Raw genomic sequence first — 24,345 nt, 5'->3', positions numbered from 1 at the left:
GAGACCTCGTTAAGGCCCTCTCAATCCTAGGGAATTTTGTTGAGCGTTTCCCTAAGGGAGATGAGACCTAACAGCCCCATGTCTAAACCTCACTCTGTCTTCTGGACTGTAAACTCATTGGCACAGACTCTCTTTATCTCTGTGTTTGTTACACAGAGCATAGGGTTAGTGCTGTAAGACAAATAACAATAAATCCATTTACTCAATAGTAGAGTGCTTTTGAGACAATGGGATTTTTTTTCTTTTAAGCGAGAATTATTGGGTTTGCAGATTAGCAAAGTCAGAAAGAACAGGTTCTACTGCATGAACAAATTGTGCGCGCGCACACGCACAAAAAGTAGGAAAATATTGCAGGAATAAGTGACATGAGATCAGTACTGGCACAATATCACTACAGTGCAGAGAACACACATTCCTGTAAGGTTTTCCTACCAATTTACAGTTTGGTAAAGCAGAAAACAAATCAACTTTTTTTCAAGTATTTAAATGCACAATAGAAGACTTATTTCCAAAACTTGCTAATAGCATCCAGTACTTTATGCACAGATCACGGCCAATATACATATCGAAATCTAAAACTCATCACAGGTCTATCGTCAGAAAAACACACGTTTGACTGTCTTTTTATAAATATGTTCTCATTTTCTTAAAAGAACCTGTAATCCTGTTAAGGGATTGAGTTACTGCCAAACCCTACACTTTGTTGATAATTCTAAAGATAATTCTCTCTACACTCCTTTTAGAGGAGGTAGGTTACCTTTAGGGCAATTGTGTATTTTATTTGGGTGTTGCAACAAGAGACGAGTCTTACCAAAAAAAACCCAACACACGTAGTTTCTGAGTTTACTGGATTTCAGTTTAGTGCTTGTTCAATTCTGAATGGTTTTCCATTTAGATTAATTTTTTTCTTCTATATGAATCTTCTCACATTGCTGAAAGAGAATGGTTTTATGGTCTGAACATCAAGTTTAAATCCAAGCGAGGTTGACTCAGCCCTTCAACTCTAAGAAGGTAGATAAAATGAGTTCCATGCAGGCTACTACAGGTGGTTCAGTCTTTGATATGACCTTAATCTGAGGGCCTGTCCATTCTGTATGGCCATCTAAAAATTCCTTGTAATTTCTAAAATAGTAGGTGTTTGCCCTGTGCCCTTGGAGAAAATTCAAACTCATCCCATTGTTGTGCAGTTTGCTGTGCCAATTTGCTACACTCTACACCAAAGGTGGCTCATTTTACAGATTGACACACATCCACTCTGTGTATGTATAAATCCCCCTTCATCCAGAAACTGCAAACCCTTACTCACATGAGTTGTCCTTAAATCATGCAAGTGGTCCCCAGGATGTCATTGAGCCCGTTTGGGTGAGTAAGGGTTTACAGATTCAAATCCATAGTTTGCAAAACACTTAGGAAAATTACTAGGTGAAAGGAGTTATAAATGCAGGATATTTATTAAGTTGACTATAGTGTTTTATTCCTTCAATATTCTAATATGTTACAATCTTTGAATAGTCCTGGGAGTAAGTTCAACAAAAAAGATGTTTCTATTTCTTAGGGATGTTGGTTGTGTGATGGTGGGTTGTTTTTTTTGGTTAAGAATTGATATCTGTCTCTTGTTTTGACTTTTGAAAAACAAAGAACCTGTAGTAAACATCAACTAGGCTTCTGTTCACACTGGGGGTGGGAATAAGCATGGGGGAACTGTTTGAACTGGTTTTAAAACAGTTCAAGCTAACATGGTTTAAACATCGTCTGCCTGGCCAATGTGGATGAAGCATATATTTTAAAAACTGAATTGAAAATGTTAACTTGTTTAGGCTGGTAAAATTGTGTTTTGCTGCAAACACCATCTCTCCCCGCTTCCACACGTGTGAGTGCTTGGAGTTTTCTCCTTCACAATAAGAACAAAATGTTTTGAACAAATCTAATTATTTTTCATGGAGGTGTAATACCCACACTTTTTTTGGTGGGGGGAGGGGAGGGCAGAGGTGGAATTGTGTGTGGTTTTTCTTTCCTGGTAGCCCACTGGGATTCTCTCTCAAGACATTGTCACAGATTATCTCAAAGGTAAACATACAATACACAGCTTGGCTTCTATTGCTAGAAAATTGCACTGCCTTGTTGATTTATGGTCTCCTTTGGCTACATTCCATGTATAGTATTCAGGTAATCAGCAGCTTTTAACAACTTTCAAATATACCCCAAGAATTAAATACGTTGTCTTGAGGGAATTGTCAGACATAGGAAAGTAGAGTTAACTCTGTTTTATAACATGACCGTGGTATTTGTTAATGCAAACTCTCTCTGGTCTTGCATGACAAAGCATGAAACCATTCTCTCTCTGGTGCATAGAGAGAGCTTGAATGAATTAGTAGCAAGTTACTGCTGTACAATATCTTTTTGTTTAGTAATATGCTAATAGTACCGTGGGTCTTAAAATATTAAAAGTGTTGTGAATTTATTAGCCTATTTTGGATTCCACATATTTGTTAGCAGGCCAGCTATCATCTTCAATAGTTTTGTGATCTCACTGATGTAATTCCATTGAGTTCAGTGAGGTTACTCCTGATTTCTACTGACATACGTGAGATCAGAATTGTATCCCGTGTCCTTCTGTTGACTAACCAATGTGTCACATTAAGTCATAATATTAACATAGTAAAAACCTGACCACTAATTCTTAAGTGTTACAAAGTTTGTGAAATATGCTTATTATATGCTTCTTGGATGCATTGTAACAAAGATTCATATTTTTATGACCAAAGCAAAAGGCCCGTGTTGGTTCTTCAGAATGACACTCTCTACTCCCAGAGGCGTCCATACACCAGTGAAGATGAAGCCTGGAAGTCCTTCCTTGAAAATCCCCTTACAGCAGCCACCAAAGCCATGATGAGCATCAATGGCGACGAAGACAGTGCAGCTGCCCTGGGATTGCTGTATGACTATTACAAGGTAGGTTGGCACCAGTAACACCTAACAGCCAAAGGTGCACTTGTTTTGCCTGCAAGTGCACCTGAAACAGTAATTTGCTAGGGAATGTAATGTAGCTGTTTACATTATTAATAGCTACTATGCAATGAGGACTCTGAGTTGGTGGTTCTAACTTTTTTTTTTTATTATTATAATGTAAAACCACTTTGATTTTCTGACAATAGATTTCTTTTAAGCTAAATGGAAACCAGTTGTTCTGGAATCTTTTTTTGTAATAGGTCAGGGTACTTGTGCAGCATACTGACTCATGTTTTTCAGGATGCAGTTTTTAATAGTTACTAGCTGAAATGCTGGAGAGTGTGTATATGAATATAAAAATGTGGGGCAAGGGACTGTCTTTTTGTGTTCCGTTTGTATAGTGCCTAGCACAATGATACCCTGGACCTCAACTGGGCCTCATGGACACTACCACAATATTCATATTATTATTTATTAATGAGATTTTCTAAAGAGCCTAATACACGCAGGTTCCTGAATCCCATTTACTTTCACTGATCTGTTTGCAGGATCAGAGCATGGATGGTCTTCTCAGTGCTCTTCCAGACACCAAACGAACATTGTTAATTATTGACAATCACAAATATATTTTCCAGCCTTTAGAACTACTACACTTTTTATGTACAAAGTACATGCCTATTATTAAGAGTTTAACCAATTTTTCAAGCAGTATAATTGCATGAAACTGCATGGTATGTGTATATAGAAGTATTTTGTAATCTCTAATGCAAAACTCAGTTTAGTCCTTAATGCATGTGACAAAATAATTGGTGTAAAGGTAGTTATAACTGACACTTGTAGGAAAGCTTGTTTTCTGCCTTAAAAAGCCATACCTCTCTGTGCTTGTTTGTTATGCCACTGAAAAAGCCTTCTTGTCAGAGGATTTTAATCTGCTAAACCCATTTTTAAATATGAAAAAACTGTGAAGAGAAATTTGGCAGAGGCTGTAGTGAAGAGCTTTTAGTGAAGCACAAAGAATTTGCTGTGCATTGGTATTTTATTCAGGGTTTCCTTCCCTACTCATGCCATCTATAAACTGTAGGAAAGGTTTGGGGAGGGCAAGCTTCCGTACGAAAAAAGAATCCTTCCAACATTTTATACATCTGTCATTTTCTGAGACTAAGTTAAAGGAGAAGGTGGGAGCTTCCAAGGTCTGGAGCAGAAAATTAAAGCCTGGTGGGGCTGCCACCTGTAAAGGTTTTTGTAGAAAATTTGTAATTTGTTTTCCTCTGAGCCAAGACTAGCCTAACTCTGACAAAAGTGACAGAGTCCTGTGGCACCTTATAGACTAACAGACATATTGGAGCATGAGCTTTCGTGGGTGAATACTCACTTCGTCAGACCCATGTGGTGGAAATTTCCAGAGGCAGGTATAAATATGCAGGCACGAGGCTACCCCTCTGATATTAACTCTGACAGTGTGGCTTGACAGTTCCAAAAGTTATTTTTGGGTGCTCAACTTGAGACACCTTGAAAGGGATTCATTTTCAGTAAGTGCTGAGCACATGCCCTCTGAAAATTGGTCCCCTTTAATATGTCTTAAATTAGGCACCCAAAAATGGAAGTTTCTAGAATCCCTAGTAACTCCAGAAAATCTTGACCTACATTCTTCTGATGCTCTCTTACATTCTCTATGCTACTTAAAAGCCACTGGATTTTAAAGGTTTTAATTGGAAGCTATTTAGAAAAGTACTGTTTCTACTAGGGTTTTCTGTCATCAGCCTATAATTACTATTACAAAAAATTAGGCGTTTCCAATATAATTTAAATAGCTTGTATTTGTCAGGTAAAGGTGCGGTATCTGATCATGCTTACGCAGCATGTTTCAGTGCTGGAAGGTCTGGAGTTAATTCATTCTAATGTATGCATATATTCTTGTTTGTTTAAATGGTATGTACTATCAGTGTCTTGTAGCTTTTGTGTTTTATCAGAGTAGCCTGGAACCTCAGGATAAGTTAAAATTTAATGGCCAAATAATAAACAAGAGATCTGCATTTGTATTTTTTTAACAATATATTTAGGAAGTCTTAACAAGCTTACAAATCCTTGCCATGTAACTATCAGAGACAAAATAATAATTACAAAAGTGAGCTTTTGTTTACAGATTACTATATTCTTGTATAATCTGATCTCCCTTTAACAGGGTGTTACCATAGTATAAAGTGAGTATCCTTACACTACTCCATGGCATGTCTATTACCAGAGTGTGTGGGTGAGGTTCTGTGGCCTGCAATGTGCAGGAGGTCAGACTAGATGATCGTGATGGTCCCTTCTGACCTTAAAGTCTGAGACTGAATGCAAATATCCTGTTCACCAGTATCCTGACTTTAGGGATTAAACCGAGATCTTCTAATGTACATCATATCTCCCCCACAGCTTTATAAAATACTGGTTGGGGTTTTGCAGTTAGGACTGTAAGTAGCCTTCATCTTAAAATAGTAAAATGTTGTTGTAAAGTGGAAAACTAGATAGCTCAGATGATGGGTAATAGTGGAATATGGAGCATTTTTCTTTGTCCAGGTTGCTGGTTCATATCTAGCCCAAGTCAATAGATGACAAAAGCCATTACTGAGAGCTGGTCAGTGACTTACATAAGAAGCATCATAGTCTAGTCAATAGAAAATCACCTTTTATAAACTATTTATAAATATACCCTTAACATAAAGGGTTAATACATGAGTAATAAATATTTTTAATACATTTTTAGAGTCCTAAAGGTCAATAGGTTGCTTATAACCATGGTTTATAGTTGGCTATAAGCACATCAGCAGACAGTATCTATTAATCATGTTTAATCCTTCATAACTTATCTATATATCTTTAATATAAAGTGTGACTGGACAGAATATGGGACTGGGGTGTTAGGAACTCATCCAAGTTCTGCTGTTGATTTGTTCTATGGCCTTGAACAAATTGTTCAGGGCCTAATTTTCAAATGTGTTAACTCCAATTGAAGTCAGTGAGTGTTTGTGGGAGCTCAGATCCACTGAAGAGCAGGCCATCAGCCTTTCTCTCTCTGCTTTCCCATGTATAGAATGAGGATATCATCTACCTTACAGGGGCACAGTGATAATTAGCTACTGTTTGCATACTGCTTTGTGAATATAAAAGACTCTATAAAGGCCGAGTATTGTAATTATTAAACTTAGTGGTCTCATTCTAGTTCCCAGAGAAAGTCCAAGATTAGTCCCAAAAAAATCTGACCAAAAGTGTCCACAGAGGCAAAGGTGTGAATGGGCAATGAGAAACTGGTCTAGACAGCCCCTGTAGACCAAGGATGTCACTCTCCAGAGCTGTTGAGCTGATCTTTCCTAAGTAATAAAATCACCAGACAAATTGAAGCCTGTTAGTTTTCTTTATCAGAGCTACTATTGACAACTCTTTATTTTCCCTCCAATTCCATTATTCTAGTGCTGACACTTGATCAGAGATGGTGATCTTTCCAGACAGGTTGGAAACTGCTAACCCTGTCCTAAGGTTTAAGCAGTTTGTCTTGTTTTTTCTATGCAAGAATTTAAATTCCAAAGTACCACTCCATTGTATTAATCTGGGATTCTTTTAGCAGCGTATGGAATAGACTTGACCGGGGGTGGCTCTAGACATTTTGCCGCCCCAAGCACGGCGGCATGCCGCGGGGGGCGCTCTGCCGGTCGCCGGGAGGGCGGCAGGCGGCTCCGGTGGACCTCCCGCAGGCGTGCCTGCGGCGGGTCCGCTGGTCCCGCGGCTTTGGTCCACTGGAGCCGCCTGCCGCCCTCCCGGCGACCGGCAGAGCGCCCCCCGCGGCGTGCTGCCCCAAGCACGTGCTTGGCGTGCTGGGGCCTGGAGCCGCTCCTGGACTTGACTTCCCAAAACAACAGTGGTGGTGATATGTTTTGGCATTGTAAAGAACTTTACAGGTGTTAACTGTACTTTAAATAATTGATCCATAACAGAGTGATACTTAGCTTTCCAAACTGTGGGGAAAAAAGAATGGGCCAACCTTGTTTGGATAAGAACAGTTTAACTCTCACATGTCTTACACCTCCAGGTTCCCAGAGAAAGAAGGACTTCAACAGCAAAACCAGATGTAGATCACCCTGACCAAGATCATGGCAAAAGGTACTGGATTCTATTGTTGCACTTTTGCTTTAACTGACATCCTGATATATTGTTAAGGCTGCTTAAATGAAGTTTGCTGCCATAGCTGCAGCAGCTCTCCTGCATTTGTAATGGAGATTGCAATCCTTTCTTCTGCACCATCAAGGCACAGCAACTCTTGTAACAACCCAAGGGTTAGATGGTGGAGTTACCACAGGCTTCGGAGTCAGGGACAGCAGGTACTTGAGTTGCCCCAGGACCAACTAGGGTTTGAATTTTGACTCAAAGTCAAGGCTCCATCCACTTCTCATCCCTGCCCACCCACCACCTCCTGGCAAGAGAGGGAATAGCAATGCAGTGGAACTGCTCTCTTCCCCCATGTGTGAACAAGTGCCAATATCCCTTTCAGGGGTGTAAGGAGGTGGCTGATAAGCATTTACTCCCCAGGGTTTACACAAGGTGGCTCATGATTGAGTCTTAATGGGCAGGTCCTGATCTTCCAACTACCCACGATCAGGTGCTTACATAAACCCCATCAGTGACTAGGTGCTACAGGACTGGATGTATCTGGAATATGTAATCAGGATTAATTTGAGTGGGGTGCCATAAAACACTGCAATGTATTTATGGTTTGTTAACCTGTGGTTCTGATGCATTAGTTTCACTTGGATAAATTTTGCAGTCTTTTTTCTTTTATTCGGGGCGGGGGCGGAACCCACCAACAAACCATGGGATTATAAAATATCATGAAAATAAATTAACCTTGTCACACTCCTTGCTGCCCTCTTCCTATAACACTAAGCTGAAGAGAGAGCTGACCAAGACAAGCGTAAATTGCTCCAGCTCTGATAACAAGCTGATTCAGTCTGTTGAGGAAGACAGAAACCAGTGTGGTAGTATAGTATGTAAACTTATATATAAGCCAATCAAATGAGTCCCTCAGTGCTTGATACCCTGTCAGCGGGGCCCTTAGTGTATTGTGTTTTGGGTGACTAAGTTTATGGGCTGTTAATGCTTTAAGGTCAAGTATAGTATTCTAGCTCAAAATTAGGGTTCTAGGAGTCAGAAATGGGTAAGATTTTTATAAATTCTAGGGGCCTTACCCCTAGATATAGTTAATCATCACCAATAGAGGGAGCTGGTATTCTGTTTCTCCTTAGCCAAAAGCCCAATAAATGTTTCTGGTTCTGCTGTTTTGTTTTGAACTCTTTTTTTTTTTTTTCTCTCAAAGAAACAGCATCCCAACGGAACAATCGCTCATCTCTACTGGAGAAAACAGAGTGCAGGTTCTGAAAAATGTGCCTTTCAATATTGTTCTTCCGCACGCTACCCAAATGGCCATGGACAAGAGAGGCCATCTGACGACCCCCGACACCACTGTCACTGTTTCCATTGCAACAATGCCCACGCATTCAATTAAAACAGAAACACAGCCTCATGGCTTCACTGTGGGTATCCCTCCCACTGTCTACCACCCTGAGCCCCCCGAACGAGTGGTGGTTTTCGACAGGAATCTCAACCCTGATCAGTTTAGTTCCAGTGCTCAGCCTCAGAACTCCCAGAGGCGCACGCCAGACTCCACCTTCTCAGAGACCTTCAAAGAAGGAGTGCAAGAGGTACAGGGATCACTCACCGTGTGTGTGTTTGCGCAACCCAATCAGTGCATGAGTATCGCGTTGCATCTCTAATAGTTATGTAAACCTGAAATCTCAGTCCAGTGGATTAGAAATAGAAGACTTTCCCAGAAAGGTTCATAGGTATAATTTAGTAAATTAAATCTATAAAACAAAAAATCATTATCAAAAGCAAATGGCTAATCTTACAAATGACAGAAGCTTTGGCTAAATAGCTTGTGGAAATAATGTCAGCAGCAACAGTGAAATAAATAGTGGGCCAAGTTTACAAGAGCTCTGCACCTGAAGCTCCCATTTAAGCACCTAAATAAACTGGTCAGATTTTCACATGTGCTCAGTGTCCATTGTCCTCAATGGGGAGCTGCTGGATGCTTGTGAAAATCTGGCCAGTTTATTTAGGTGCCTGAATGGGAGCTGAGCTCATACAAAAATCAGACTTGGTTTTTAATTTTGTTCTGTTGCATCTTTTGAAATCTACAGGGTTCACCATCACTTCACTAATATGGACTTGGAACTTAAAGGGATGTCCATAACATCCAGTAGTTAGCAAGCTTCAGGAAGGCTTGATTTTTAAAAGCTGGCCCAGCGTGGGCTTGCTAGATCTTGTGCTTAATTGGCATATAAAGCATTATTTGACTGGGGCCCATAAACAGCATACTCTATATGCTAGCCACAATCCCTAGTTATCAGATATTCAAGCCAGCTGAAGCAGGGTTGTAACCTGGCAGCTGTTGAGTTTTTTTTTTTCTGTTGCTGCTGAATTAATTATCTGTATTTTTCAGGTTTTCTTTCCTGCTGAACTAAATCTGCGGATGGCCAGCATGAGTTCAGAGGACTACGTTTTTGACAGCATTGCTGGGTAATACTTCAAGCTTTTTGTTGTCTTGCAGCCGCCTGATCTCTTATAGCCAGTTTGTTCATGACTAATGGATGCAGCTTACTTATGAATTCTCTTTTGGGTTGCCTTTCTTTAGGCATGATTCTCAGAGGTGCTGAGCACACCTGGTTTTAGCTGGCGCTGAGTGCTTAACAACCTGGAAAGTCATGTCTGCAATATTTAGGAAAAATGTCTTTGTTGGGTTGATAATGGCACTGTACTGCCATCTGGGAGTCTTGCGTTGATTTCTAACCAACTTGGTATGGTGTGATCATCTAGTCATTTAAGAGAATAATAATTACTGCAGAACCCTCCTGCAGCTGGCTCCCAAGCACCTCACCCTGATAGATGCCCAGAGATGCTTGTCTGCTCTCTCCACATTGAGAATCTACAGCAGGCATTGGAGGTTTGCTGTGTGTGGATTTTGTGTATGGAGACCTACGATAGGGAATGGGTGATGTGGAGTTGGTTTGTTTTTAATTGAGAATGAAACGTTGGTGGGGGAGGAAGGGACCTAGCAGCCTTTGAATGACTCTTAACAGCATTTTGGTCATTGATAGAAACTCTTCTGTTACATAAATGAAACATATTGCAGTAAGCCTGAATAGGCAGCATCCAATCCTACATGTTGATTTTCTCTGCAAAGAGCTTTTCTAAATGTTTTCTCATGAAGAGGATTGATTATCAACAAAGAGCTAGTCTTGCTTCCCCCTCTCTTCCCTATTGAGGGTTTTAGTGTCTCAACTAATAAGTCTGGAACTTCTCCAGATTAAATGTAAAACACTTTGCTAAAGAGTTTGCCAGGAAGCTATCAATGTCCTTTTTGTCTCCTAGGAATAACTTTGAATACACCTTAGAAGCTTCCAAGTCACTTCGTCAGAAGCCAGGGGACAGCACAATGACCTACCTAAACAAGGGTCAGTTTTATCCGATCACTCTTAAAGAAGTCAGCAGCAGTGAAGGAGTCCACCACCCAATCAGCAAAGTCAGAGTGAGTGGCAATTCTTACAAATTCTCGGGAGAAGTGTTGTGGGTATTTATTGCTTATTGGAGGTGCTGGGCTGACTGCCTTGAAGTCCCGTAGTCACACAACAGTCTAGACTGAAGCCCACAGAAGCAGGTCCAGCTTTCCCCTTCTGCCATGCCAGTGAAGAGCAGAAGAGGTTAAATTGGTCTCCAGGCCTATTCGGTCACTGGTGTGTTTGAGTCTGCCAAGCAAGCAAGTCAGTAGTGGTGATGGGTCTATGAGACATGGACACCTGGAAAGAGAGCATCCAACTCTCCTTATGTGGGCAACTTCTGACTGCCTTGTTCTTTTATGGCCCTGAAGAACGTTAGCATGTTTGTTCCCATTCTAAAGAGGATTCTGCTTTGCCAGGTGTAACTTGACTTTTCCTAAGTTTTGCACACCAAATGCAGAAAACCAGATACCAAGTAAAAGCTTCCAAAACAAATTTTCTCTGTGGCATTTAAAGTTTTTTTTTTTTTTCTTCTCTCCCTACCCCCTTCCTCTTCACGAAGAGCGTCATCTTGGTCGTGTTTGCCGAAGACAAAACAAGAGAAGATCAGATCAGGCACTGGAAGTACTGGCACTCAAGGCAGCATACAGCCAAACAAAGATGCATTGACATTGGTAAGAAACGCTCTAATTACTGGTATCAAACGCCAAGCCTGACTTCCTTGGCAGGGTTTGACCTTCTATTGGTCCTTCATTTTTAAAGGGAACCTTCAGACCAGGCTGAGCACTGTCCTTAGCTTTGTGGCAAAACCAAAGGGATGTTCTTGGCCAAGGTATTTTCAGAGGGGACTAGGAATTTTGGCAGCCTCAATTTGGGGGTGGGGGTGTTTCCGCGCGCTAATGTTAGATGCCTTGAAGAGGCCAGATTTTCAGAAAATGCCAAGTGCTCCCCACTCCATCTGAAAGACTGGCCCTTTTCAGATTTCTCAATTTGGAGCATCCGAAAATGGTGGTGCCCCCAAATCACTAGCTGCATTTAAAGATCTTGACTAGTGTATAGTCAAACTGCACTCTCTGGGCTTTGCAAGCTTTCTAAACAGTCAGTGTTTTTTTATTGGGGACAAACTCTCTGCTGAAATACTTCAGCGCGCCTCGGTCTCCTTCCTGCTGCTGCTCTTGCAGTGAGTCCTCGGTTCAGTTAAAAAGAAAATATTGCAAATTTCCACTTGCCTACAGACAAGGCTGTGACTGGCTGGCTTCCAGATTTCCTTGGTTGAAAGCTGGGTTGTGCTCCCAGCCCTTTCCTTTTGTGAATAAAGGCAGGGATTAAGCACTTGGCACTTAAAGCTGACGTGCATGCAAATCTTTATTATTGAAGGAGCTTTACTGAGAGTTTATACTCTTGTCATGCAGTGTGACATTTTTCATATGTAACTATAGGGTATGGCACAGATACATGCCATGCTTGGCGTTGCTGCCTTTCCCACTTTAGTTTTTGTTTTAATTCTTCTCCTTTATTTAAAAAAAAAAACAAAAACAAAAAACTGCTTTCAACCTTTAGTAAGGATCCGCCTCTGAAATCCTTTCAGAGCCATTAACCCTTAGGGTACTGTGGAAGAGCTGCAGTTGCTATTCAGTTTGTCTGCTTTGTATGATTAAGATGTTCTCCTCTCCCTCCCGACAGCCGACTATAAGGAGAGCTTCAATACAATCAGTAACATTGAAGAGCTTGCGTACAATGCCATATCCTTCACTTGGGACATTAATGACGAAGCAAAGGTATGTGACCCATCTTATGTTTCCTGCTCTTCCAGCATATGGGGAAAGAGAGGGGTGTGTGTGACCTGATGATTAGCATGTAATGAGTTTGTTTACAGTCTTGTATTAAGAAATAGGCAAAATCTTGCTGGCTAAGAGGGCTTGCATGAGCAAATATTAAAAGCTTTGCAGTGACTTTAAGTTTCTTAGCAGGGAAATCTGTCCTGCTGGACAAATACTGACACATGGAGGCACCAAACTTCTTCCTAAACAGTGCTGCAGAGGTGCTGGAGATATGATTATGTGTAGTTGAGCACCAATATGTGGTGCTGTGATAGTTGCCAGTAACTTTTTGGGATGCTCCAAAAGAGGGGCCAATTTGGGAATTTGCCAGGAACCTAGACCACTGCACCTAAATTGCATTAAACAGAATAGATTGCAGCTGCCCTTATTTATATACAGATATAGACACTGAGGCTACAGATCCTAGCATGCAATGATCCATTTTAACCTGAGTGGCCTCTAGGTGAACTCATTTGAGCCACCATCTGATCCTCACCCAGTGTTTTGGGCCACTGTGTTAGGTGGTAGATGTACTGTGTCAGCAACTTTCCCAGCTGGTGTTGAGCTAATTGCCGCTGTTGCTGTTTGAAGCCATAACCCACGTAAATTTGCGGAGGAGTTGTGCATCTTCAAAGTTCTAAAAAACCTATCTAAAGACAGCAAAAAAGGGTCTAGTTTCGATCGGATTATACCACTGTTGATCTGATGTAGGGGTGTTAGAGGGTTTTCTGTAATTTTACTGACTCTTGCTGGTCAATTGTGTAATTCACCAAGGCTCATCCCTATGCTGGTGGTATAGGGCTTAGTCTCCAGTTTAGAGAGTTTTCCTTCCTGTTTGAGACCAGCTGATCATACCTCGCACATCATGTTTGAAGTTAGTAGCCAACAAAGTGAAGATGACTGAGAATGTATAGAGCATCTGTCATCCAGAAGGACTCCAAAGTGCTGCACCTGGAAATAGTACGAATGGGAGAATGGCAGAACTCCTCACTGAAGAGCATTTCAGGGTTGTCTGTCTGAAGCTCTACATGTCAGTGCTTTACAGCACATGTAGAAGTCAAGGCCAGTGCCCAGCACAGTCTGTCAGTCTCAGAGATGCACTGGATGACAGTTCAAGAGTCTGATATCAGATGCCAGTCTTTAAAATTCCTTGAACGTAGAACCTAGTGTCCTGGCTTTGTTCATGCCACAAGGGATGGTTTTCCATTTTACCTTGGAATTGGTCAGCAGGGTGCCTTTCCCGTGCAAAGGTACTGAAAGGTTTGAATGGGTTTTGAGGCATGGAAGTGCTGGACGGTTCAGGAAACTGGATAGAATAATAGCTGCCATCAGTACAGGATCCAAGAGTAAAGAGCTACATGTTTTCTCACTGCTACAGATTAGATTAATAGTACTTCCGTCCAAGGAACTCAAAGTCCTTTACAAACATGAATTAACTGAGCATCAATAACCAAGAGAAGTAGGTAAGAACTATTTAGAGACTGGGAAATTGAGACAGTCTGTTTCACTGTTCTGAAGAGGCTAGTTTAGTTCTTGAGACAGCTGTGGCTGGTAAATGCACAAGCAGGAGAGTAGACAAGGATATGAACTAAAGGTACAGTGTTGATCTTGGATACGTAAGTGAACTTCATTACAGATCCTGTGAAATCTGCTGCACACCTGCTTGACCAGGGAGAGGGGACAGTATTTTCTGGGACAGCGATGTGCATCCCGGCTTTATGAAAGTGGGATTGAGACCTGAATGTCTGGAAATAACTTTGAAGGGTTGGGTGGCAGAGGGGAACAATTCTCCTCTAAATCACTGGTTCAAGTCCAGTGCAGGGTAGTAGACACTAAAGTCATTTCTGTCCCATTGGTCTGTGATGTCCTGTGTGAAAGAAGCAGGTGGTCTTGGCCTGTTTCTCTAGTGGATGGGTGTTCACCTCAAAATTACCACTGAGATAATTGGCATCTTTACTGGCAGTTAGCCCAGGGATTGAATGTGGAGAGTGTGAAGTACCTTTTCTCACTCCTCAAGCCCACCTGGCGGAGTGGCAGTGGGGTAGGGGTGCCATGTTGGAGGAGTTGTGTGGGGAGGCTTGTGCCCCTTGTTCTGTGGCTAAATGGAGACTGGCAGCTTCCAGGGGTGTCAGTTTGGCATTAAATCCACACACACAAGTAGCTTGAGCTGTAAGTTAGACAACACTAATTTGGGGGTCTATCAGGCCTTTGAGCATGAGTCCTGATTGTTGGAAACTTACAAAAACAAGTAAAACTGATATTTTGAATGGAAGTTTTTTAGACTGAAGCAAGCAGGGAACCGGTGGGCCTGAGTGTGGTGGTAGCTAGAGTGCTAAGCACTGACATCTGTACAGTGCACCCAGGGTGAGGCTCCCAGCCTGGGGAGCCACTCGCGCTACGGGGCTCAAGCTAGCACTCTAAAAATGGCAGGGGGGAGATTGCGGCTCTAGCAGCGTCTTGGGCTCGCCACCCCGAGCTCAGACCCCGTGCAATGTCCGTGCAGCTATTTGCAGCGCACCAGCTTGAGTCTGTCTGCCCTGACGGGGAGGCTCGCTCCCAGCTGCCACATACCCTAAGGTTTTACATGAGACAGATCCACAAAGGGTTGCCTTTGTAGCAAGCACACTGGGTTGCTACGTCTCCTATTTAAACCTTGTTGGGTGGTTGGTTTTTTTTTTTTTTCCCCTTCTTCCCTTGAGCGAATGCATTTGACAGTGAATCTTGATCAGCTTACTCATCAATGGAGCTGTAGCTCTTTCCCAACTCTGTGATCTTATCAGGAGGAGACTGAGCCAATTTCAACAATTTTTATTGCATGGTTCATTTACCTCACTTCTTTTAGTCCCCAAAAAAAAAAAAAAGCTTGTGTGGCGCTGTGTATGGAGAGGGTGGGGAACGAGGCAAGAGTTGAGCTTCCCAGGCTACAGGAAAGTCCTTCAAAGCAATAAGTACAATGCTTTATTTTTAATGATGACAGTGATATTACATTGATAAAGCGCTTAACAAACTGATGTACAGTGGAGCCTTGATTATCGGGAGGGTGCTTACTCAGCCCCTTCTGTTATCTGAAATGGTAGGCCCACAGCCAAAGGATTTGTTCTGCGATACTGTGTGGCTTTTTTCCCCCCCTCCCCCACTCATTCTGGTTTCTAGTCTTCTGTGAGAATGGCTTAGGCTGTTGCTGAATTTTAGAGATTTGCCTGTGCTAGAGAGAGTTGCAAACAGTGGTGGGTGCTGTGCGTCCGTACCTGTATGCGCAGAATTTTTACTTTGCCTTGTGTGGGGGCATGTTCTATGCCTCCCACCTCGGCCCTGGCAGAAGCTTGCTCTTCCCTCCCACAGCCCCAAGGCCGGAGGAGTTCGGTGCCCCCAGTGATTATTGGGGGGGGGGGGTGTCGTGTTGCTGCTTCCCCCTCCCCACCCCTGTGCATGCCCCTGATACCAGTTGTCTTGGCAAGCTCAGGTCTTTGTTCATGTGTATGATGTAATTTATGGGATCGGCAACCTGAGCACTGGACTGATGTGGTTTTTCAGAAGGGTGAAGTAAAATATCATCCCATGGTGCTGCCTCCAGCAACTGTGATACAGTGCATTGTGGGTACATAGCCTTTCTTCCCAGCAGAAATCCTTGTAGTGGGATTCCTGGAAGTAACAATCCACAGCTGGGGAGATGCTTTGTGAAAAGAAAAGTTGGCCATGGAAATGTACATTTTCTAATGGAGTTTGTATGCGTCATGGATTTGGTAAAATATAATGGCGCTGTTATGGCATGAAAATATTCTTTGTTTTTTAAACATGAAAAGCCTTAAGATTTATAAACTGGAATGCAGCAAACAGAAAACTCCTGTTGCATGAAACTGAAATAGCTGGAAACAGGTGTTTAAGGGACAGTGTGCATTGCATTGAGTGCTGCCTGGTTCTTTGCAGTATTCTGCAGGGAGAATACCTTCTAACTGTGCAGTAGCAACTCCAGAGCTTTGCACGTGCATTGGCACTGTGATGCATCGGTGACCTGATGCAGGATATAGTGATGGCAAGGTTTGCTCTGAGCAAGTAGTGACAGTGTAGCTGACAGTTTGTGCACTGTCTGTGCACTCATGTATGTAAACACGTGTGGGAGGAGCTTGTAACTTCAAAATCAAATAGTGTAGAGAAGCAGTTCTGTGGTATTGTACTACTATCCCTGCAGCAGCTCCCCAATGCCCCCTGCTGTCTACTCTGAGACAGCACAGGAGTCTCTAGAAAACCACACGATGGTGGAGTAGATGGGTCAGAGTATTCACTGGGCTGAGCAGCGGAGTGTTAAACCCTATAAGGGCAGAGCAGGGCCGGCTCCAGACCCCAGCGCGCCAAGCGCGTGCTTGGGGCGGCGTTTTGCCGGCAGGGCGGCAGGCGGCTCCGGCGGACCTCCCGCAGGCATGACTGCGGAGGGTTCGCTGGTCCCGCGGCTCGGTCCACCGGAGCCGCAGGCACGTCTGCAAGAGGTCCCCCGGAGCCACGGGACCGGCGACCGGCAGCGCGCCCCCTGCTGCTTGGTGCGGCCAAATTCCTAGAGCCGCCCCTGGGGCAGAGACCCTGGTGCTGCCTTCCCCTGGGATGAAGAGCTGAGGGTGCTCCAGAAGGGTAGGAGGAAGCCTGGTCTGAGGGGCAGTGGAGAATCCATCCACAGGGAGTTTATTCTTGGAGTCAGGAAAGGGAGTAGGGATTTGGGAGAAGGGGGTGGGAGGTGAAATGAAGGAAGATTGAAAGATATCCTGGAAAATGCATTGAAACTGAAGGGGGGGAGAGAATACTGAAATGGGGGGAGTGGAAAATGCTGAAGGGTGGGGGGATGCTGAAGGTGACCCTGCCAGTTGTGTGAACCAGTGATAGATGTAAGATCTTTGACTAAATATTTCCTCACCTGCACTTCTGAATTACTTAATTTGGGAGGAGGTGTGTGAGAGGAAATGAAAGACGTGTGGGGAAAGACTATGGCTGATGGCTTAACCAGTGCAGCTGCTTGATGCTGCTCAGAAGTTTGGAGCCCGGGGGAGGGGGAGGATGGGTGAATGAGCAGAGTGCTGGTGAGAGCGTCAGATGTACATGATTGATTCCACTGATCACATGGGAAGCATGATTCACCCACTGGGTTAGGACTTGGCAGCTCTGGGTTCAGGTCCTTGTTCTGCCCCAGACTGCATGTCCCCTTGGAGAAGTCACTTACTCTCTCTGCCTGCATTCCCTATCTGTAAATAAGGACAATAGCACTTCCTTGCTCCTACCTTTCCTCTGCCTTGTCTACTTAGACTGTAAGCTGTTGGGGCTAGAAACTGTCTCTTACTCTATGTATACGTGGAGTGCCTAGCACAATCAGGCTCTGTTCTCAGGTGAAGCCTCTAGGTACTACTTTAATAACAATGAATATCATCACTATTGCCCTCACTCTAAAAAATATGGTGTCTATATAAAAATCTTATGGCCTGGCCCCAGCACTGTCCATTTTTCCAGGCACAACAAGCACCACTGTCCCACCACCTCTAGTGGTGTGACAATAGGTCTGCAGAACTTCCTGACCCTTACATTTTGGGGGCATAGCCTGGTTTCAAGTCAGTGAGAGTCAGCTTCCTCAAGGCTGGCTGGCTCTGCAGGATTCAGCTCAGCGCTCCAGCTGAAATTTATGCTTGAGCCCCTTGTTATGCTGGTATCTAAGACCATCTATAAGTTCTGCTGTACAAGGCTGCCAATATCCAGGAATCCTTTCCCACATGTGGAAATATGGCCGCTTCTGGAGTGAAAAGTAATAGCAGTTTAATAGTACTAGCCAGTAGTTTGGGGCAAGGAAGCCTGCTCAGCTCAGACTGTGGGGGAGATGTAGCTAGACAGAATGGACTTACCCAGTTTGGAACCTGACAAGGATACAGATATTAACACTCATCTGATTCCATGGGATACTTCAGTGAACACAAGTGATATTATCTGGGGGATTTTATATCCTGTACAAATGACATCTCTAGCAGTACAGTGCCCTGATGTAATTTTGTGCTGGCTAAAGAGACCCATCTTCTAAATCAACAGCATAGCTCCCTGCAGTTCCTAGGTAGGTGTCCCTTAGGCCAGGTTATGTCTGCACTGCAGTTGAACACCCACGGCGGGCCCGTATCAGCTGACTTGGGTTTGCAGGGTTCGGATTGCGGGGCTGTAAAACTGAGATGTAGACGATTGGGCTCTGGCTGGAGCCCAACTCTGGAACCCTAGAAGGGATGGGGGAGGGTCCCAGAGCTTGGGCTCCAGCCCAAGCCAAATGTCTGCACCTCACTTTTACAGTCTCATAGTCCAAGCCCCGTGAGCCAGAGTCAGCTGACCCAGCCCAACCCTGGGTGTTTAATTGAAGCGTAGACGTTCCCTCACTTGTGTTCATTAAAGTTAGGGTATAGAAGGGAGTAATATGTGCAGCACTTCTGGCATTTGATGCCAGAGAACCTTTATAGAGAGTAAAAACAGCGAGGAGTTCTTGTGGCACCTTAGAGACTAACACATTTATTTGGCATAAGCTTTTGTGGGCTATAACCCACTTCATCAGATGCATGGAGTGGAAAATACAGTAGGCAGGTATAAATACACAGTACATGAAAAGATGGGAGTTGCCTTACCGTGTGTGTGGGGCGGGGCGGGGGTCAATGCTAACAAGGCCAAATCAATTAGAGTGGATGTAGCTGCTGACAAGAAGGGGTGAGTATCAACAGAGGGGAAAATTTTTGTAGTAACCCAGCCACTCTCAGTTTTTATTCAGGCTAATTTGATGGTGTCAAGTTTGCAAATTAATTCCAGTTCTGCAGTTTCTTATTGCAGTCTGTTTTTGAAGTATTTTTGTTGAAGAATAGCCACTTGACACGTTTATTGAGCGTTCAGGGAGATTGAAGTGTTCTCCTACTGGTTTTTGACTGTTACGATTCTTGATGTCAGATTTATGTCCATTTATTCTTTTGTGTAGACAGTCCGATTTGGCCAATATACATGGCAGAGGGGCATTGCAGGCACATGATGGCATATATCACATTGGTAGATGTGCAGGTGAATGAGCCCCCGATAGTGTGGCTGATGTGGTTAGGTCCTATGATGGTGTCCCTTGAATAGATATGCGGACAGAGTTGGCAATGCGGTTTGTTGCAGGGATTGGTTTCTGTTGTGTGGTGTGTAGTTGCTGGTGAGTATTTGCTTCAGGTTGCGGGGGTGTCTGTAAATGAGGACTGACCTGTCTCCTAAAGTCTGTGAGAGTGAGGGATCATCCTTCAAGATGTGTTGTAGATCCTTGATGCGCTGGAGATGTTTTAGTTGTGGGCTGTAGGTGATGGCTAGTGGCTTTCTGTTACTTTCTTTGTTGTGCCTGTCTTGTAGTGGGTGCCTTCTGGGTACTCTCCTGGCTTTGTCAATCTGTTTCTTCACTTCCCTGGGTGGGTATTGCAGTTTTAAGAACGCTTGATAAAGATCCTGTAGGTGTTTGTCTCTGTATGAGGGATTGGAGCAAATGCGGTTGTATCTTAGGTGCATTGTGATGTGGCCTGGATGAAAGCTGGAGGCATGTAGGTAAGTATAGAGATCAGAAAGTTTCTGGTATAGGGTGGTGGTTGTGACCATCACTTATTTGCACTGTAGTGTCCAGGAAGTGGATCTCTTGTGTGGGGTGGTCCAGGCTGAGGTTGGTGATGGGGTGGAAATTGTTGAAATCCTGGTGGAATTCCTCAAGAGCCTCCTTCCCATGAGTCCAGATGATGATGTCATCAATGTAGCGCAAGCAGAGTAGAGGTGTTAGGGGACAAGAGCAGAGGAAGCGTTGTTATAGGTCAGGCATTAAAAAAAAAAAAAACCAGTGCCGCTGACTTGGAGGTATAAATCGTCCCCGAATGTGAAATAGTTGTGGGTGAGGACAAAGTCACAAAGCTCAGCCAACAGGTTTGCCGTGACATTATTGAGGATACTGTTCCTGATGGCTTGTAGTCCAACTTTGTGTGGAATGTTGGTGTAGAGGGCTTCTACATCCATGGTGGCTAGGATGATGTTTTCTGGAAGATCACCAATGGATTGTAGTTTCCTCTGGAAGTCAGTGGTGTCTCGAAGATAGCTAGGAGTGCTGGTAGCGTAGGGCCTGAGGTGAGAGTCCACATAACCAGATAGTCCTGCTGTTAGGGTGCCAATGCCTGAGATGATGGGGCATCCAGGATTCCCAGGTTTTATGGATCTTGGGTAGCAGATAGAATACCCCTGGTCGGGGCTCTAGGGGTGTCTCTGTGAAGATTTGTTCCTGTGCTGCTTCAGGGAATTTCTTGAGCAGATGGTGCAGTTTCTTTTGGCAACCCTCAGTGGGATCGGAGGGTAATGGCCTGTAGAGTGTGGTGTCAGAGAGTTGTCTAGCAACCTCTCGTTCATACTTCGACCTATTCATGATGACTACAGCACTACAGTGATCCCTGAAATTGGAGATAGTTTGGGTATTTTTTTAACTTTTTCCTGCCTAAGGAAAGTTGCAGGGAAACCTGACTTCAGTGACATCTTAAATGACAATCAGCTGTTTAATTGCTGTACTAAAGATGGAGAAGAATCGTACCCAAACCATTTTTAGACAGTTTGGTCGGGTCTCTTGAAACAGGAGGCTGCCTAGCATGGGTGTTCTCTGTACAGTGGAACCTGCCCATGTATTGTAATAAGCAGGAGTCTGTTTCTCTGAACTTACTTTTCTGAAGAGGGTGGATCACTTACTGTAATTTGAAACAAGACTTATTTTTGTCTGGGTGGTTCTGAGATACTATTTTAATATGTTCTAGCATAATTTTTGTTTGACGTTCACTGTAGGAACAATTTTAACTTTCTCTGTGTATATTGCATGTATGCCTATCTCATCTCATAGAACTGGAAGGGACCCTGAAAGGTCATAGAGTCCAGCCCCCTGCCTTCACTAGCAGGACCAAGTACCATCCCTCACAGATTATTTTGCCCCAGATCCCTAAATGGCCCCCTCAAGGATTGAACTCGCAACCCTGGGTTTAGCAGGCCAATGCTCAAACCACCGAGTTATCCCTCTAATGATGGTTCATTGGAATGGCATCCATATATCATATACCTCAATAAAATAAGGTGTTGCCATCTTTGGTTTCATTAAGAAGGTACAGGTTTGGTTAGTTGGGAATGAAACCATGAAATGTGAATGGGAGGATGGTGAGTCAAATGCCTATTTGCATTTCCAATAAAAGAAAAGTGTCAGGTTAAAGCAAAGGATGTTTTTAAAATAAAAAAAAAATCTGGGGCAAAAGTGAGCGCAGCTTATGAAGTGTGGAGAGGAAGTCATAGTAAACGTACACATTTCTGAGGAACAGATTTTTAAATAAATCATCCTGGAATTCCCGAGTGCAAACCCAAGTTTCTCTCATTCTAAACCACTGCAAGCTGGAAGCAAATTTTTGACTTAGGTTCTGATGCATTAGAACAGATCCTGTGCAATACAACACAGGACTTGGTGATCTAAGCTTCTTTTTTCCATGGAGTTGTCACCTTTTGCTGCCCAGTGGTAACAGGTACACAGGTACCCACAGCCTTGGGATGTTCCATTAGAAGAGGAGCTAACTGAATGTCTTGAAATATCTTTTTGCTGTAGAAAATGGGAGGTTCCCTCCCCTCCCACCCACCATCCATCATTGTCAAACTTGAACTAATGCGCTCATTCCATGGCAAGATTTCAGCTTGGGAAGTTGCTGTATCGTTCTGTCTCATGCCCTTGCTGGATGTCCTTCATAGGATTTTCTTCCTGTTGCCATTTTCACCAGTCCTGCCCCTGTGGATTCTGGATAGACTGGTTCTTGGGATATAGAGTGGAGCCATAGCACATGCAATAGGACTGCACATCTACCAAACAATCCATATTTTGGGTGTTGAAGCCCACAGATGCATGTATTGCCCACTTTTTATCTCCATGTCTGCTCCCCTGGCTTCCCCTCCCTGTGATGCAAAAACCATGAAGCATGTGGGAAATAAAAGAATGAATATTGTGACAGTGCTCATGAAGATCAAACAAGATGTAGCCAATTTTGATGCTGTCTTTTTAGAAGTGAAAATGTTCCCAGCAAGAGTTGTCAGTTTGTCTTTTAGAGATTTCCCCCTTTTGTTTTCACAATACTTATGGAAGGTGGTCGTGGAAAAACAACTTGCTTAGGGCCATCCGTATTAAATTAAAAATCTCTCTCCTTTAACGTAGCTTTTTTTCTTTGGGTGGACAATGAATAACCTGGGTGGAATCCAGGCCCAAAGCTGCTTAGTCAACCATTCATCAAGAGAAGTTGTAATATAACCCTTTTTGCAAGACACTCAGTTGACTCCATAAACAGAAGGCAAAGCTACTAGCAGCTCTCCGTTAGAATCTCTTTCCCATGCCCAGAATACCTTTGTGTGTCAGGATGCTGACAGAGTATCCTAAATTGTAGTGGTGTCAGTCTAGGCACATCTGTGTCTTCCATCTCCGTAGTATATGACAGCTCTCACTACACAATCACAGACGTAGCAATCTTATGAGTGAACCAGTGCAGACAGAATAACAAATTGGCTCCCACTTAAAAGAAGTGGTGAGGGGTTCCTACAGCTTCTTTTCTGCATGCCCTTTCTGTATGCTTTTAAATTTGGCCCAGGCTGGGGATTGCCCTGGAGTTTGCATCGCCCAGACCATGGCAAGAAAGGTCTGTAGCCATCCTAGATACATTTGTGCTTATGCAGGGATAGTTCTAGTGTGTTGACAGTCTTTCTGCAACCCAGCAAAGAGAGCATATAAACTTGTGCACTGTCTCCAGAGAAGGCACGTGAAGGACTCCTAAGCAAGCTAAGTTAAGGCAAGCTAAGACCGATGGGCCTCTCTTTACTCAAAGGCAGTTGGTAAAGGCTGAGACGTGTTCCTGTGAACAGTATTTGGTCTGGGGGCCAATCCAAACCAGAGGCAGGCATGCCTTGCGTTATAGACAAGATTGTCAGAATTCAATTTTTTAAAATATAATTTTGACATATCAGAGTTTGTTTTAAGCATTTTTTAGACTTATCAATTTTAAATGTTCAGTTGCAGGAAATTATGGGGGTCAGATTTATTTAATGACAGACATTGAGATTCAAGAGTTAAGATTTTATAAACTGTTAAAACACTAATTGTCAAATCACGTGTCAAAAATACACAAAGTAAATATCCTTAAATCAACAAAGCATATATGTTTTTACTATTCATTTGCTAGTCCATTTGTAACAAGCCCAATTCATAAGTCTAAATCACTGGATTTTGACTCTAGGTTCTCAACAGCATTTTTGCTACTTTTCCTCTGTACATTTTGATTTATTGATGGAAATATTTTTGGATGGTTTGTATGTGTATGGCAAAGCCAACATTTACCAATAAAAATCTGATCCTTCCAAGCCTAGTTATAGTGACTGTCTGCCCAAAGGATCCCAAGATGCTAGGTAGAACATATACAGTCAGCTCTTCAATGGAATGTTATACTTATTTAGGAGGACACAGGAACATTTCCTAACATTTTAGGACTGGGGGTCAAGAAGAATAAAGTATCCAAATGAAGTCCTTAAGCAGGTGCTTGTTACAGTTTAACCTGCCTCTAGCTAATGAGCTAGAAATAGCATAAACTCTATCACATGAATTCCAGATACTCTGCATTGATGCAAAAAGACTGAATCAAACCAAAAACTAAAAGCATCTTGGGTGAGCAGAACGCGTCCTGTGAGTCAGTGACAGCCAGGCCGCATCCCATGGTGCTGCACATCTGAGCCCAGGGAATGGACTGGTTGCCTGTGTGCGATCCTGTATGCCGGCTGGCCCAGCATATGGCGCCGGCTGGCCCAGCATATGGCACCTGCTGCCCCTCCCCTTGCTCAGTGCTCCCTGCTGCAGTGCCAAACAGCAGCCGTGCTGCAAAAGTCCTCACTGTGCTAAATGGGCTCAGAGCACAATAAACCACTGACTGTACATGTCA

At 43.3% G+C, this 24,345-nt stretch overlaps 1 protein-coding gene across 6 annotated transcripts in view; it reads left to right on the top strand.

Moving 5' to 3' along the window:
* The window catches only part of GRHL1 (grainyhead like transcription factor 1), an 85,600-nt gene that overhangs the window by 15,757 nt on the left and 45,498 nt on the right, over positions 1-24,345 (top strand). For all 6 annotated transcript variants that reach the window (XM_045009831.1, XM_045009832.1, XM_045009830.1 and 3 more), the window contains 7 exons: positions 2,766-2,952; positions 7,016-7,086; positions 8,297-8,681; positions 9,482-9,558; positions 10,411-10,567; positions 11,098-11,209; positions 12,219-12,313. In XM_045009831.1, the coding sequence (XP_044865766.1) occupies positions 2,887-2,952; positions 7,016-7,086; positions 8,297-8,681; positions 9,482-9,558; positions 10,411-10,567; positions 11,098-11,209; positions 12,219-12,313 (963 nt within the window). In that variant the 5' untranslated portion in view covers positions 2,766-2,886. The remainder of the gene's footprint in view (positions 1-2,765; positions 2,953-7,015; positions 7,087-8,296; positions 8,682-9,481; positions 9,559-10,410; positions 10,568-11,097; positions 11,210-12,218; positions 12,314-24,345) is intronic.

This window comes from Mauremys mutica, chromosome 3 (assembly GCF_020497125.1).
Source record: "Mauremys mutica isolate MM-2020 ecotype Southern chromosome 3, ASM2049712v1, whole genome shotgun sequence".
NCBI classification, from domain to species: Eukaryota; Metazoa; Chordata; order Testudines; family Geoemydidae; genus Mauremys; species Mauremys mutica.
The sequence above is the reverse complement of the archived record's forward strand: the minus strand, read 5'-3'. Positions and strand labels throughout refer to the sequence as shown.